Source organism: Lissotriton helveticus, chromosome 1_1 (genome assembly GCF_964261635.1).
Source record: "Lissotriton helveticus chromosome 1_1, aLisHel1.1, whole genome shotgun sequence".
NCBI classification, from domain to species: domain Eukaryota; kingdom Metazoa; phylum Chordata; class Amphibia; order Caudata; family Salamandridae; genus Lissotriton; species Lissotriton helveticus.
Genome location: NC_136057.1, coordinates 121,146,883 through 121,164,399, shown reverse-complemented (window position 1 = coordinate 121,164,399; position 17,517 = coordinate 121,146,883). Strand labels below are relative to the sequence as shown.

The following is a 17,517-nucleotide window of genomic DNA, read 5'->3' as shown; positions in this document are numbered from 1 at the left end:
GACGCAAAAAGAGGGTGCACCCCGATGCCTCATTATGTACGAGGGCCTGTGGTGTTCGTCTGTACTAAGAGAGTGACAGAGTTAGTGGAGTGTTTATTGCTCTCTATGTCACTCTACTTCTGAGCACCTAATACAGCTTGTACAGTGGTTACTGTCATCTGCTCACCTACATTATGCTTAATATAAATAGTGCACAATTTAGGTGTTTGTGTCTGCCTACAACGTGGACCTGATACAAATAGCAGTACCTACAAGGTGGATGGTACAATTCAACAAGAGTCTAAGATACTTCAGCACAATTGACTTTGCATCAACATTACAGGGCATCAGTCTTGATGGAAAGCCAACTTAAAACTTATCAGTATTGTATACATTATTATCAGAGACTATACTTGCCTCTTGGATACAACTTTACAACGGAATTTTATTAATTTTCGTACGTTTGTGTGTGTATAATGAAACAACCTACCCACCATAAATGATCTATCTATTCATCTTTTTGGATTCTGGAGTAGCATGCTACACGCCAAAAGTGCTTCAACACTTCATCAGGGGTAGCAAGCGCTATATAAATGCAAAGCCTTCCCTCTTCTATCCCTCCACTATCTTTTTTAACCCAACTAACAGACCAACATGTCCAGCTCTCAAATTAATTTGATATTTCCTTATACTATTTCATCACTAACCATTTTTGGATCCTGGAGTAGCGTGCTACTTGCCGAAAAAGCGCCTCAATGTTCGTCAGGGGTAGCAAGCGTTATATAAATGCCAATACATTACAATTTCTGTTTACATTGGGCTGCACTAAAATGAGGATAGAAGTAGAGGGGCTTAGAGTTGATCTGCCCAGAAAGTAGCATACAACAGAAAATGTTGTGCGCCTGCCAGAGAAAAACACAGCATACAATATCTATCGAAGAGTCTATTGGCTCAGTCAAGGCTTGTATTTTTAATACAATTCATGTCCGCAAGCACAAGGACAGGAAAAAAGCTTTCTAAATATACAAAAGAAAATTGGATTATTTTTACACTCCGGGCCAAACCCATCTCCCATGTAGCAGGAAGGATACACTGTGAATGCGATATCCTTTGTGGAAATGTGCACCTCTACAGGAGTTACAGGTGAAAAACATACCTCCCCCCAAAAAGAACATGTTACTGGGCCAACTGGAAAGTAAATGTAAAGGAATTAATAGGCACTGTATCAATACTGAAGGCATTTAGGACAAACCATGGTTAAAAGTTTCAGAAGGCAACAATTCGATGAACCAGGCTACCAAAGCACAGGAATGCGGCGGGAGCCTCTAGCTCTGGGTCAGATTCCTGGAATGATGCATGCGCCACAGGGAACAGATTTAGGGGGCACACAGCTTTCTCTTAAACTATCTTGACTTATATGGTGCAAAAATCTAAGCGCTTTCATTATTTGGTATTACAACGCATAGATATAGAAAACAGATCCCACGCTCCGGACCTCAAAAGAATGGATTCTTAGGCATTCTGAATTTTTTTTGTAAGGAGGGATTTAAAATTAAATATGTCGCCTGCAAATGGTCAGAGGGCACGGCGTTCTCCGGAGTGTGCATGATTTGGTTCCCATAACTCCTTGCAAGAAGGTGCTCGTGAATTTGAGTCTCCACAGATCTGCTGTGGGATCTATGACGGGTCAGTTTATCTCTCCAAGCTATCACGCAATTCATTTCTTCTTGGTTACTGCTCAGAAACCGGCAGACGAGGTCCATTTTTCATGGGTTTTTCGTACTCCAATCTGCCATAGCTTCCAGGCACATGGAGATAAAACAAAACACCTTATTAAAAGAACAAAGATCGGTCAGCAGGTTTTACAGCTTTTTGTTAACCATTGAAAAGGTCCCAAATCAAGAGAGGGAAAGGCAGAAAAGGAGAAGGTGATAAAGAGAGACAGCAAGGATAAACAAGCACAAGCACAAGCGTGTGTTCAAGGCCCTTACTAAAAGCCTCGCAGAGCAGCGCATCCGGGCTGGCTCAAGCGAGACCTAAAAATGGTGTTCGAACCAATATAAGTATAAAGAAGGGTTTTAATATACAAAACCATCCAGTGATCATATTAATCTTCATAGAGTGGTGAATTCACTGGTGGTACCTAAATGGACACATACATAGGAAATATAAGAATGGTTTGAAAAAATCTAGGTCAGACATTTGAACAACTGTGCTAGCGTTCCATTTCAAAGCTATTCAGTCCAGGACATACAAACCTGTCCGAACGGGACACAGCCATATACTGTATAGTCAATGTCTCTTATTCTTAGTATAGGTGAAAAATAAAATTATTTTCAGACAACAAGATTCACTACAATAACAATATACTGTAGAAAGTGTTAATCCGCGGACGTGGGGAAATGTGCCCCATCTCACAGTGGCAGGCGGCTCATGGTGACTCTCCGCCCAGTAAAAGAATTATATGAAGTGGAGCATGGTAAGAAAATAAGTCTTAAATATTTGGAATGGCTTTTGGTTGAATTTTATAAAATGTGCAGCAGGTGTCTTCAACCAGTCGATCGCGGGCTACCAGTAGCTCCCAGACACCACTGGATTATGTCACAGCTTTGAGTTCATTTTTAAATAAGAACAAGGTCATATTTTCCTTTTAAAGTTAAGGGGAGGCTTTGTTTATTTTATATTATTATCATCAGGCTGCAGCTAGCAGAGTCTGATAATGTAAATGTAAATTTCTTTACCAAGTGCACGATTACCAAAAAGGCATCTTGGCACTAGCGCCATTTGAAACCTGACAGTACGGGATATAAAATATCTAAACATTTGCCTAGCAGTTAGATGAGAACATTAAACTATGGGCTGAAAAGAAAAGTCTTAAGTTCCTTCCTGAACTTCAATAGTTTAGGCTGACCTCAAATGATTGGATAGAGTTCCACCATTTGGAGGTGGAGTAGGAGACACGTCTTCCTCCCTAATTGACACTTTCTATTCTGGGTATACATACCTAGTATTGCTGGACCATAGAGTACGAGAAGGGGCATGTCACTTGAACATCTTGTAGGAAGCGAGAGCCAACCTGATGCAGTGCCTTGTGGGCACAGCATAAGGCTTTGAATTTAATTCTTTCCCTAATAGGCAGCCGATGGAGGTCTTAAATGGCTTCAAAGGCAGAGCAGAATTTGGGGAGGTTCTTCATCACTCTTGCTGCCACATTTTGGACTGTTTGCAACCTATTGTTTTTTTCCCCTTCCCTAATGCTCCGCCCTGGGTGTGGCTACACCAGGGCGTATTGCAAGCAGGCCCAATGATGGAAGAATGTCACATACCTCGGTATGTGAGTGAGGGCAACTTTTTCCAATGATTGGATTCCCCTATGTCTACGTTCCGTTGTGGTTTCTTTTTTTTGTGTGTACTCTACTACCCCCCTTGTGTGTTCACTAGAATTTTTGTGGGGGCCTGGGGTGGTAGAGTTAGGAGCCCTCACCCCTTTTTTGTGTTTGATATTGCAACCTATTGAGCCCATATAAAGATCAATAAAATAATCCATTTTAGATACGACAAGAGCCAGGATAACACTTTTCCTAAGCTTCATGGGAAGGAAGGGCAAGATTTTCTTTGAATGTTTTAACATAAGGAAACAGGAAGAGGTTACCTGATTGTAGTGGTCAATAAAAGTGAGGTTTGAGTCAAGACAACTACCCATATTTCTAGCCTTCTGGACTGGGAGTGGAAGGGAATCGAGACTGTGTGGCCACCAAAAGGTGTTCCAGAAGGAGGAATCCTTACCACATAGCATCCAATTAGCGATGCTGGTCATACTTGTTCTAAAATCTTTTGCCACTTTTTCAGGTTCTACAGTAACCAATACCACTATTTGGGTATCATTGGCATAAGAGAATGCAGAGAACCAGCCGGATCGAACTAGTTCAATTAATGGAGTGCTGTATGCATTAGGCAAAGTCAGACTTATTGAAGATCCCCGAAACCCCACAATGAAGTGAAAATGGGGCAGAGGTCAAATCTTCCAAAGATACCAATTGCCCTCTGTTTGACAAAAAGAACCTGGTCAGTTTGAGAGCAGTACCGTAGATGCTTACACTTTCTAAACGGCTTACCAAAGAGAAATGGTTAACTGTATTAAATGTGTCCGAAAGATCCAATAGGATCAAGGCTGCATTAATCTCCTCTATCCACAATGGATCTGATCTCTTCAGTTACTGCCGCTAAGGTTGGCTCTGTACAGTATTAGGGTCTAAACTCATGTTGAGTAGGATCCAGACAGTCAGTATTTTCAAAAAAGGTGGTGATCTCCTGATTCATGGCCTTTTCTAACATTTCATAAGGAAGTGGAAGGACCAATTTGGATCTGTAGTTCTTTACATCTGAGGGATCGAGGGAAAGAGTCTTTAGAAGTGGCAAAATCGATGCCTTTTTCTAAGCATCTGGAAAAAAGACGGACTTGAGCACCACTGTAATAACAAAGTGAGCTGAGCAGAAATGGTAGATGAAACCGGATGGAGGGCAAGAATCTGCAGGGGCTCCACATTTCATAGTGCTAATAAGATTAGATACTTTCTCTTCAGAAAGTGGGGTGAATGTACTCATTACCAGGAAATGGTAAGTTAGTTTATTCACCGTACGTTACTCCACTATATCTTTCCCTGAAGATTATCTGGTGTTATCTTAAAATCAGGAATATTTTATTTACTTTGGAAAAAAGAATTCGGCTAGTTCATCACAGCTTTTTGGCTGGGAGTTGCTAAATTTTTATAACCAAATGATGAAAGTGATTTAACTGTGTTGAACAATAGGCTGTTACTCTTCCTCCAAAATTGTTATTGGTGCCTACATTTTCTTTTACATTTCTTGAGATCATAGGAGTACCATGGCGCGGAAGGCGCAGACAGATGGTTAGTCTTCAATCTAAAAGGCCCTAATTGACAAACTGACTGGTAACAATGTGCAAGTTGAGGTCCTACTGTCTGGTGGGGGAGTCCGAAGCCCTCCAGATGAATGCAAAACAGCAGGCAGGCCGGTGAGGAGTAAATAAACAAAGAACACATCACTTGCCTGCTGCTGAGACTCCTCCTTTTATTGGCCCATTGGCGAGCACTGGATCAATGTAAGGACGAGGTTGCATTCACTGGCGATTTTTTTGACACATCGCTAAATCCTGGAGGGTCTCAATGACAATGCTCCCAAATATAATCATGCCCTGTGGGAAACAGTGGCCCAAATTCTGCAGGCGAACACAAGCTATTCAGGATAGATGTGTTGCAGCAAAGTTTGTACTATGTTGTGACTTGGACATAGCCTATTGCTTGGGTCAGGCGATTGGCATGAGTGTAGAACTACAGTGCATTGCCAAGATTAGGTATATATTGTTCTCTAAAGAAACCCGAGCATCGTTAATGGACAAGCTATTCGATGGGTCTCGCCTTTTAAGCAAGAAAGTGGACTAGGCCCCAGGCAGATTCCTTTGGTCTGTCTGCCTCCGCCACGCAATTTCATCACAAATCTCGTCCCCTTTTGGTTACTGTAGGGTTTTTCAATACTGCCAGCGCCAGACCCTGCTGCAAACCCAACAGGTCTCCCAGTTCTTTCAAAGCCATAGCACATAAAGGCAAAGTCCGGGACATCATGCCACCGAGGGACCTGCTGCTACAACTGATGCAGCTGCAAAACCTCTTTGTGTCCCTCCAGACACTTACTCACCCTATTGTAGGCCGTACCCAACATTTTCTCCGGTGAATTAGATTATGCCAGTGGCAGACCCCTCTCCCTATTCCACCCAGACTTAACAGTGGCGACGGATGTATTACTTCTGGGATGGGACGGCCATATGGGAGACAGAGACTAGGGAACCCTCGTCACCGGCAGAGACCCAACTCCACAACAAGCTGTTGGAGTTGCGAGCATTTCACTTGGCGGTGAATGTCTTCCTGCCCACCATCACAGGATGGCTGGTGCAACTTATCACAGACAAGACAGTCAATGACGATGGTCTCATCAGGAAGAGTCACACTTGAACTTGTTTGACAGCGAGCCGAGGATTCACTGGCTGCAGTTGTTTGGTCCGACGAACGGGCCCTGGAACTGCTTAGTTGAATTTGACTTCCTCCCAGGTACGCTGCCCCGAAATACAGAAGAATCCTTACTCAGTTGTATTGAATATAGTTGAGAATCATATTGGAGAAGCGGCGATATACCATCCTGATAAGACCATGGTAATTAACTGGAACGGTTGAAACATTGACTATACAGGGACTATTTCATATAAATGATATCTTCTAAGAATCGCCTTTGCATAACTTGTATTGTACAAAAGTATTTACACCCCTGTTTCTGTGTGCAAAATGTGGATCGGACTGTTTTATTATCATATCACTTTCAACTTTAGCACTTCGCAGTCATCACTCAACGATTTATACATACACTTGCTGCTGAGAACACAATTAGAATTTTTGGAATTGAAAAGGCCTCATCTGAATTCTAATCTTGATAAAAATGGTGAATTAATATCTGCCCAGGGCCTGCATATGTGATACAGACCAGTGAGATAATGAACTCATAGACCTCTGTAGTTATTCACAGTGCACATGGGAAGTGCTTCTGTGCGTCTACGCTTGTCACTTCTGGAGCAGAATGATGTGACACTGAGCTGCATGATGTTTCCTACTGCGTGCAGCAGGGCTACTTTAAAGTTTGAGGATCCAGTCTGGCGTGTGGGGAATATTCACACGGTAAGGAATCTGTAGGTAAAGCAGTATCCACCAGGAAGAGCGTTACCGAAGGCAAGTAACTGGTTTGTTATGTTTTCCTGCTGTTGTATATTATCTAATTCCGGGTGGTGAATTCCGCTTGCAGAGTTTCGCGTACTCCGCGGAGCTCGCGGAGTTCCTAAAAACTCTGCACCGTGGAGCGTAGCAAGGTTTTTTTTCACGCTCGCGCTCTTCAACGTCATGTACTGGAGCGAGGAAAATCCACCTCCTGATGAGATTTTCCTTGCTCGCGCTCGCCAAGGTCTAGTTGGTGAGCAAAATCCACTTCCTGGCGAGATTCGTTGTCAGATTTCTCAACGCAAAAGGTCGCGGCAGGTCACTAGCACTCGCGTTGAGAAACCTTCCTTCGCATTAACAAAGCTGCCGCTCGAGTAAAGCAGCTGCACCCTCTTGCGCTGCACATGATGCCATTCACGATTAATTTTACAGGGCATGACAAACAATCGGAGATCAAAATCACCACGAACGGCATGACCCTAAAACACTATGCTGCTCGTAGAACTCCACGTAGAGCGGCGGAGTGTTTTTTTACACTTCGCGGAGTTCTTCATTGAGGAACACCGCCTAGGTTTAATCTTATCATGAAAATATAGATTTCAGTCATATGTTAAGAAACAAGGGTGAGTAGAAACCTTTTGGGTGGAGAAAATTTAAGGCATTAATATTGTGAATTTTTTGGTAATTAGTTGATTTTTGCAAGTACTAACACTTCTCTGTGTGAAGTAAAGACCTTGAGAGTTTTGTAACTTTCAGATACTTAAATTGTGGATTCTGTTACAATTAAAACATTTTCAAGACCTGAAATTTCTTTGGAGGTTGCATGCGGGCAGCCTAAGTTATCCTGCAAGAGTTTCTTGATGAATCCTATTGCAACTACAACATGTGCTCTCTCATGTAAAGTAAGGTTGTTAGAAGCTTTTCTGCAACTCAAGATACGCCTCACTTTTCACCTCATGTGGATGCATTTCTCATGTTTAGTGAAATCTCCTTTCTGAGTATAACTCAGTATAACTCAGTATAGCAGCCCGGTGGCAGAGGGCTTGCGCGCGTCTGTTACTGCAATTTAATTTTAATACTCTTGTCTCACCCTGCTGACTGCGAGCAGTGTAATCTAGCTTCCTGACTCCTGTCCCGCTGATTACGAGCGGTTGACATTATTTTTAAAATCATTTCCAAATCTGCCCTGCTGACTACTAGCAGCGCCTCTCACCTTTCAATCGGCTTGCCACCTCTCTAGTTGCCAAGCCACCCGCCGTGGCCTCACCGCTTAACGGTGCTCCCCAGCGGCCGTGGGCGCCATCTTGGGTAGGGTTGGTCGGCGAGATCCATCTTCGCCACACCCCCCTCGTCATCAGCCTATTTAGGTTTTACTCCTTGTCTCCTCCAGTGACCGCTAGCAGCCCGGTGGCAGAGGGCTTGCGCGCGTCTGTTACTGCAATTTAATTTTAATACTCTTGTCTCACCCTGCTGACTGCGAGCAGTGTAATCTAGCTTCCTGACTCCTGTCCCGCTGATTACGAGCGGTTGACATTATTTTTAAAATCATTTCCAAATCTGCCCTGCTGACTACTAGCAGCGCCTCTCACCTTTCAATCTGCTTGCCACCTCTCTAGTTGTCAAGCCACCCGCCGTGGCCTCACCGCTTAACGGTGCTCCCCAGCGGCCGTGGGCGCCATCTTGGGTAGGGTTGGTCGGCGAGATCCATCTTCGCCACACCCCCCTCGTCATCAGCCTATTTAGGTTTTACTCCTTGTCTCCTCCAGTGACCGCTAGCAGCCCGGTGGCAGAGGGCTTGCGCGCGTCTGTTACTGCAATTTAATTTTAATACTCTTGTCTCACCCTGCTGACTGCGAGCAGTGTAATCTAGCTTCCTGACTCCTGTCCCGCTGATTACAAGCGGTTGACATTATTTTTAAAATCATTTCCAAATCTGCCCTGCTGACTACTAGCAGCGCCTCTCACCTTTCAATCGGCTTGCCACCTCTCTAGTTGCCAAGCCACCCGCCGTGGCCTCACCGCTTAACGGTGCTCCCCAGCGGCCGTGGGCGCCATCTTGGGTAGGGTTGGTCGGCGAGATCCATCTTCGCCACACCCCCCTCGTCATCAGCCTATTTAAACTTCCCTCATGCGTCAGCGCAGCGGACGAGCGCAGCGGGCGCGTCGTAGGCGGGCCGGAGTTGCGCCTGAGTCAAGCCCGTCTGCGCCCGTCCGCGGCCGGCCGGGCCCAGGGGCCAGGGACGCTGCAGCCGCGATCTTTTACACTCCTTCTGCTTTAAAGAGCCTACAATTCTATCCATGCCCCCTCTCGCCCGATGTTAAAGCTTGCATTTCCTCACTGGGAATCACGGGGAACATTTCTTCCCATTTGGGATCGGACGCGCTACACACTCCACCCACCCCTTGCGAATCTCACATACGAATACTATACCTTAATACTCGTTCCCTTGTAAGACACCAAACTGACATCTTCCTCCTACTCTCGGCTGAGAATCCCGATGTTCTTCTATTATCTGAAACATGGCTCACCGATGACTCCCTCCCGGATATCCTGGCGGCATTACCCCCTGATTATTATCTGCTGAATGCCAATCGCCCTGGGGGCCGCTCCGGTGGTGGGGTGGCAGCAGTTATACGCAAGAACTTAAAAATCATCGCTACCGCCTCTTTGATCCTCCCCGAAGTGGATAACCTGGTCCTCAGCCTAGGAACTGAGGTGGGTGCAGTCACTGTCATAATTCTCTACCGCCCCCCTCTCCCTATGCCCTCCTTCCCCTCATCCTTCACTGAGCAGTTGCCAATCTCATCACCTCCACTTCTCGTGTCGCCATTTTTGGCGACTTTAATTACTGGTTCCAACACAAGGATGCCGGGCCGCATGCCACTGAGCTATTTGAGACTCTCTCGAGCCTAAATTTTACACAACTTCTTAAGCTCCCCACACATAGCGGTGGCCATATCCTCGACCACATCTGGATTCATGGGGTGAAGTCCTCTTGCCCGCAGATCACTCCTTGTGTGTGGTCTGACCACTCCCTGATCGAGACTACAATCTCAGTCAATGATAACATCAGGGCCCCCCCTCTGGAGGGTGGTGTCGCCCGCAAGTGGAGGGCTGTCGACTCCTCTGAATTTCTCTCTCATCTGTCTCATTCCTGCCCCTCCCTTCCTAGCGATACCCGTACCGATGAGCTAGACGGTAACATCTCTCACTGGCTTACGTCAGCTAGCGATATCTTTGCTCCGCTTACCAAGTTTCCCCGTTCGCGGCACAGTAACTCCCATAAATGGTTTGACCTCCAACTAAAAACCCAACATCTGGAGCTACGCCAATTGGAGCGCAAGTGGAGAAGAACCTACTGCTCCACGAGCAGAGACACCTATGTGGCCGCTCGCAATAAATACAAAAAAGCCATCGCCGCGGCCAAAACAGCCTATGCCTCTAATAAAATGTTATCTGCCCCTTGTAAATCAAAGGAGATTTTCAGAGTCCTTGACGAATTTACCTCCGACTCCAGGACGCTCCCGACCCAGGCTCCTACACAGGAGTCATGCAATGCTCTCAGTACGTTTTTCTTAGAGAAAATTGTTATGATCAGGGACACTATTCCGGCCACCTCTCCTGGCACTGACTCTGTCTCTCCCCCTCCTAATGCCCTCTCCTTCACACATCTCCCCCCTCTAGATTCAAAATCTCTGGCCACACTGGCCGCTCGGGTTAAATCCAGCTCTCCGGACGACTGTTGTCCACCCTCCATACTACGGGACATATGTCTCTCTCTTCCTGACAATATTCTTTCTCTGTTGAACTCCTCTCTCTCCTCCGGCTCGGTGCCTAGCTCTTTCAAGGCAGCCATTCTGGTGCCTCTACTGAAGAAACCTGGAGCCGACCCCGCAGCCTTGGCGAATTACCGGCCTATCTCCCTTCTGCCCTACTTCGCCAAAATTCTGGAAGCCCACGTCACCGCCTGTCTCTCCCAGTTCATCGAGAGCTCCAACTTCCTCGAAGCCAACCAGGCCGGTTTTAGACCCGGCCACTCCACGGAGGTAGTAATCTTGGCCGTGTTGGATGCTCTTAGAGCCGGCGTGGACAGGGGCACCCCTCAGGCCCTGGTTCTTTTAGACCTGTCGGCCGCCTTCGACACGGTGGACCATAACATCCTTCTCCACCGTGTCGAGCAGGCCGGCATCCAGGGCCTGGCGCTGGCCTGGGTCAAATCCTTCCTGACTGGGAGGTCTCAGACAGTCAGCCTGGGTACTTTTAGGGCACCTAGGGAGCGTTCACTCTGCGGGGTCCCTCAGGGCTCCTCCTTATCTCCTCTTCTTTTCAACCTGTATCTTCAACCTCTTCTTTTTTCTCTGAGGCAGTGGGACGTCACCGTCTTCAACTACGCTGACGACCTGCAACTCATCTTTCCTCTTGATTCTCTTTCTGCTATCTCTAATTTCCAGGCGGTTATGGTCCACATTCTTCAGTGGATGAGCCAGAACCAACTTAAATTAAACCCCGGGAAGACGGAGCTCCTTCTCCCCGGCAAGAGCTCCACCCATTGGGGCCCGCATTTTTGGCCGGTAGACCTCGGCCCTTCCCCAACTCCCATGGCGTCAGTAAAGAGCCTCGGGGTCATCATTGACTCCGAGCTATCCCTTAAACCCCAAATAGGGATGGTGGTCTCTTCCTGCATGTATCAGCTGCGCAGGATCAGAAAGGTGGCCTACCTTTTGACTCCCGAAGCCCTGATTCAAGTCATTATGGCTCTTGTCCTCTCCCGCTTGGATTTCTCGAATTCTCTCTATCATGGTCTACCTAAGGCCCTTCTTTCTAGACTTCAGATCGTCCAGAACCAAGCGGCGAGACTGGCCTTCGGGACTCCGAAATGGCAATCCGACAAACCTCTTCTCACCAAACTACACTGGCTTTCTGTCTCTTCGAGGGCAGCCTTCAAGATCGGCTGCCTCACTTTTAAATCTCTAACCGGCCCCTGTCCTGACTTCTTGAAATCCCTTATCAGCCCTTATTGCCCCTCACGTAACCTCAGATCTTCTCACCTCCGTCTTCTGGTTGTTCCTTCTTCTAAACTCTGCAGAATCGGTGGCCGGAGATTTGCACTCCTAGCCCCCAAATTCTGGAATTCTCTTCCTCCCTCACTTAAATTTTCTAACTCGCTCATCCAATTCCGTAAATCTTTAAAAACGTGGCTTTTCCCACAATCTGGTTAATTCCTTTCCCCTTTTTCAGTATCAGACCAGCGCCAGGAAACCCACGGTGACAGAGCGCTTTATAAGCTCCCCCTTAACATAACATAACATATAACGTTTCTGGCTTTCCCCTCCTCTATAAGGCTTTAGTCCAGTGTGAATTCTCTCTTGTGAAATGACATTGTATTCAAGACTAAACCTTATCTGACATTCAGAACACACAAGGCTTTTTTCTCCCGTGTGAGTTTGCTCATGACAAGTGAGAAGTAATTTGTAACCAAAACTTTGCTTGCATTTCGAGCACTCATAAGGTTTTTCCCCAGAGTGGGATCTCTCATGAAGCGTAACACTATCTTTCAGATTCAAGCTTTTATGGCATAAGGATTTTCTCCAGTGTGGAGTTTCTCATGGTGAGATATCGTTTTTCTCTGCAGCTTTTCTGGCATTCAGAGCACTCATAAGGTTTTTCATCAGTATGGAGTCGCTTATGGTTAGTGAGGCTGTGCCTATTAAATAGGAATTTCTGGCATTCACAACATTGGTAATGTTTTTTCCCTGTGTGCGTCTGCTCATGTACTGTGAGATTGCGTTTAAAATGGATGCTTTTCTGGCATTCGTAGCACTGAATCATTTTTGATGGTGAGTTTTCTTATGGTGCATGTAACCATCTCTACCTCTGAATCTTTTCTGACATTTAGAGCACTGATAATGTTTTTCCCCAGTGTGGATTTTCACATGTGCAGTGAGACTAGATTTTTGGCTGAAACATTTTTGGCATTCGGAGCACTGATAAGGTTTTTCCCCAGTGTGGGTTCTTATATGCTGAATGAGACGTCTTTTTTCACTGAAACATATCTGGCATTCAGAGCACCTATAAGGTTTTTCCCCAGTGTGGGTTCTTATATGGTGAGTGAGATTGCGTTTGTCACTGAAACATTTGTCGCATTCAATGCACTGATAAGGGTTTTCCCCAGTGTGGGTCCTAGTATGTTTAGTGAGTTTTCTTTTGTCACAAACATTTCTGGCATTCACAGCACTGATAAGGTTCTTCCCCAGTGTGGGTTCTTATATGCCGAGTGAGACTGCGTTTGTCACTGAAACATTTGTCGCATTCAATGCACTGATAAGGTTTTTCCCCAGTGTGGGTCCTAGTATGTTTAGTGAGTCTTCCTTTGTCACAGAAACATTTCTGGCATTCAGAGCACTGATAAGGTTTTTCCCCAGTGTGGGTTCTTATATGCTGAGTGAGACTGGGTTTGTCTCTGAAACATTTGTCGCATTCAATGCAGTGATAAGGTTTTTCCCCAGTGTGGGTTCTTATATGCTGAGTGAGATGGCATTTTGCATTGTAATATTTCTGGCATTCAGAGCACTGATAAGGTTTTTCCCCAGTGTGGGTTTTTGTATGCCGTTTGAGGCTGTTTTTGTCAATGAAACATTTCTGGCATTCAGAGCACTGATAAGGTTTTTCCCCAGTGTGGAATCTCAAATGTGCAGTTAGAAATGATTTAAGTTTGAAATGTTTTGGGCATTCAGAGCACTGATAAGGGTTTTCCACAGAGTGGGTTAATGCATGTCGATATAGACTCCGTTTAATACTAAACCTTTTCTGGCATTCAGAGCACTGATAAGGTTTTTCCCCAGTGTGGATTCTCATATGCTCAGTGAGATATGATTTACTGCTGAAACTTTTTTGGCACTCTGAGCACTGAGAGAGGTTTTTCCCAGTGTGCATTCTCTCAAATTCAGTGAGATGAGATTGATGGCTGAATCTTTTTTGGCACAGGTAACTTATTTCCCCAACTTGGGTTATTTTGCTTTGATTGAGGTGGGTTTGAACACTGAATTTGTTCTCACAGCACGTGTTTTTATAAGGTGTATTACTAGCGTTACATTTAGTTTTCTCTTGCTTATATGCCACGGTACGAGTGAACCCGATTTTAGAGTCGGGCTTGTTTAGATAATGTTCAGTATTTATCTCTAAAAGAAATTGTGTGTAATCTTCTTAACACTTTAATTGAGCAAAATATGTCTAGAAGCAGCCCTGTAACACCTGTCGAAATGTTTCTAGCAGATAATAGTCTTTTGGTTATAGCCTCTCTGGCAGCAACTTATTTTGTGACTGAAGTTTTTCTCAAAACTATTCTTATAGTGCAGTGATAAGGTGTTAGTCTGATATTTAATGATTAAACTGAGAAGTACCTTTTTACACTGACCTAATGGCAGTAAGTGAGAACATTAGATCATGCACAGTACTATTGTGGCTCACCAGTCGCAGAACATCAGTTAATTTTACCCTTTCTATGTTTGGTGTAAGGTGTAGTTCTGAAGACGAGGATTTATTTACATTAGCTATAGCGCAACGATGCTCATTTAATCAGTTTTTACAAATCACTCCTGCACAACACATAATGTTGAGGCGATTTACATAGCATTACAGAACAGTACACATTAAAAAAGAAACAATCTGAGATAGTCATGAAAACAATAAAGTGGTGGATTTTTAAGGTCTTCGCCAGAGCAGAGTGGGTCGAGGTGTTATATCCCGAGGCAGATAGTCTCAAACTTGTGTAACTGGTTAAAAATGGTTGTTGAACAGAGGCGATTTTCCAATCTTTTGGTTGTTAACGTGTCAGCTTAGTATTCTTCATTAAGAGTCATTTCTTTGATGGTTTACAGAAGAAACCTTTTGTTATATCTTTCTTTTATGCAGTGTGTGCTTCCTCTCTGAAATTACATGATGCTTTAGATGAAAGTTATTCTGTCATGCTGAGGTAGTTTGTCTTTCTGATAATATTTCAGATGAGGATGCTGTGATTGGTCTTTCTGGGATTATTTCTGATGCTGTGTGCACAGATATGGCTTTGCTCTGTGTTAATGAAATGCTAAATTAGAGACTTCACTTACAGATATAGTACTTTCCTCAGCTCCCACTTTCTCGCCACACCTAGATTCTGGAAATTGTTTAAACTTAGAATGCTGGATGTCCTTCAGCTTTTCAAAATAATCCTTCTTATGGCACTAACATTCAGTTGCCTGGTGCTAAATCTTGCTTTCTTCGTCCGTAATTTCAATCACCTATAGTATTAAAATTAAATAGTTAATGCATAATACATGTAAATTTCCACAAAAATAATTTACAAGCAGAGTGTAGAATGGTAGCCTGAGAGTACTTGGATGTAGGAGTGACGATTTGTAGAATTTCCAATATTTTATTAAGCTCACAAAGGATACATGTACCCTATGGACTTGTAACATAGAACCCCAAAGGCAGATATTAAAGTCATATGGACTGGCACCAAACAGATATTTAAAAAAGAATACTATTAATTTATTTTTAATGTAGATTTTTGAGATGGGAATTTCCCTCCCACGGAAAACAGGTGTTTTCCCCTGCCCTGAGTTACCACCTACTTGTATCTGGTACCGTGACTTTTGAGTTCTGGCCTCTGCCGCACGCAAATCTATAGTGTGTTGCAAGGACTATGCCTAGACCTATCCCTCAAGTCCAGAGTATGAATCAAGGGCAATGAAATTAAGGCATACTTTCATGTGTCAGATAGTTACTAACTGGTACTATACGCCGGAGCGCGTGAATCGCTTTGACCCTCGATGTAGCGATCTGTTGTTGGAAGGAGTGCGGGGAGAAAGGAACATTGGAACACATCCTCTGGAGTTGCACCCACATACAGCCATACTGGTCCCAAGTACTGGATGAAATAGATCTTCACTTAGAAACTCGGCTCCCTCGTTTTCCCTCTTATATCCTCCTGGGCCTGCCTAACCCATTGATGAATCCACTTAAATCCCGAAGGGGACGACTAATAGTGATTGCCATAGGGGAGGCCTGGCAGAACATCTTGATCCCCTGGCGCACCGCCCAAATCCCTACACTCTCCGGCTGGCTTCAACGGCTTTGGATGATACTGGGTATGGAGAAATTCACACTCACACTGGCTGGTAGGGGGTCGGAGTTCCCTGAGTTGTGGTGACCCTTCTTGACCCTCCTGGTATCCGAATTTCGAGAGTTGACATGCCCCAGATATCTTCGACTACTGCGTCTCCCAGACACGCAGACTCCTAGTGACAGTTCCATGAAAATTTATACAAGACGACGCTGATCAGGGCGTAGCCTTCCCCTTTATCCCTTCCAATTTTACGTTTTTCGGTGGACAAGGGGCGGGTGGGGCGGGTGGGGGGTTAGTTTGGGAAATTCTTTATTTGTTCTTCTCTTGTTGATTCTGTCGACCCGCTCCATGCTTCTTGCCTGTGGTAATGTTAAAAATTGCGACCTTGTGGTCTCCTTTGCATTCTGTCGTGGGACTGGGGGTCCTGTTTTTCTTCTGTCTAAAAATTAATAAAGATTTAAACCATAAATATTTGGGCGTGTTTATTACAAGGGAGCCACAGACAGGAACATACTCCAGAAATTAGACTGGCTTCGCTGGGATGCCCCACACTTGCAGGCGCTCCCGCTCTCCTTACTGGGCCGAGTTGCCCTATTTAAAGTGAATACCCTCCAGGGTCTCCTGTACATCGTGCAAAAAACGTCCTTTAAGATCCCACCAGATATTTACTTTCAAAAGGTAAACTGAGAACTTTGGCTCCTGTTGTGGGATGGTTGCACTTCGTGCTTAGTAAGGTATAGAGGGGAGATTAAGGTGGACTGGCGGTCCGGAGCATTCTCAAGTATAACTGGGTCACGCAGTTGGTGGCAGTCAACAACTGGGTTTTTGCGGACCGCGAGGATCCTGCTTACCGGGTAGATCAATTGGCCATGGGCAAGAGAGGTTACCTCACCCCGGTGCTGTATTGAAGAAAGTATGAGTGCACCATATCTACTCATACCCAAACAGTGGTAAGGGTGTGGAGAGAGGCTACCAAGTGTTTAGGCTGAGAAGGTAAGCTGACTGAAATTACTCCACTGTATGATGGTGATCTCTTAAGTGCAGTGGGAGAATTGCAGGGCTTCAGAAAATGGGGATTGGTTAGCTTAGAGCGGCCGGACGATGTGTGGAGGGGACAGGCACTTGTGTCCTTCACGATCCTACAACAAAAGTATAAATTAGGTGACTAAAAACGGTTCTTACATTTGCAGGTGGGTCACGCTATGCAAGGTCACATCTGGGAAGGGGGGAAGTTGCCTGATGCATCCCTACTGGAGGACCAGCTGCTAACTAATCCACTGACGAAAAAGCAATCTCAACCATCTATAGGAAGTTGATCTACAATTCTCTGGATCCCTTGGGGATGTTTCAGGCAGCCATTCACCAACTTTTGTGTTTTTCAACAACAAGCTTCCAAAGCTGGAGTTTGTTTTTAAAAACCAATAACTAATCACTCTCACACCCTTGGAATTTTCTCCCTGATTAATTTTCTCCCAGGAAGTGGGATTCATTTAAAAAGAAATTCTCACCACGACTGCCAGGTATTCCCTGTTGGTCCTGAATAAGAGAAAAATACATTAGACAGCCTGATCTAGAGAGGAAGGGCTGTCCGATCTATTTACAGGCAGACCATCCGTTTGTTGGACGGGATACTCCACCACGCTTGTGAAGGA

General features: G+C 45.0%; 1 protein-coding gene, 1 long non-coding RNA gene and 1 pseudogene across 2 annotated transcripts in view; all 3 read right to left on the bottom strand.

Annotated features, from left to right (window-relative positions):
* Positions 1–11,558, bottom strand: part of LOC144759581 (uncharacterized) — a 57,088-nt pseudogene extending 45,530 nt beyond the window's left edge.
* Positions 11,559–12,686: 1,128 nt separating this feature from the next.
* On the bottom strand, positions 12,687–14,196 carry LOC144759565 (uncharacterized). Its single transcript, XM_078646490.1, has 2 exons — positions 14,174–14,196; positions 12,687–13,729 (listed from the first exon to the last, which is right to left on the bottom strand). The coding sequence occupies exons 1-2, from the start codon at positions 14,194–14,196 to the stop codon at positions 12,967–12,969; spliced, it is 786 nt and encodes a 261-aa protein (XP_078502616.1). The 3' UTR covers positions 12,687–12,966.
* A 536-nt stretch (positions 14,197–14,732) lies between these two features.
* Positions 14,733–17,517, bottom strand: part of LOC144768132 (uncharacterized) — a 36,232-nt gene continuing 33,447 nt past the window's right edge. Inside the window, exon 3 of the long non-coding RNA XR_013598480.1 lies at positions 14,733–15,035. This is a non-coding gene — a long non-coding RNA (uncharacterized LOC144768132). The remainder of the gene's footprint in view (positions 15,036–17,517) is intronic.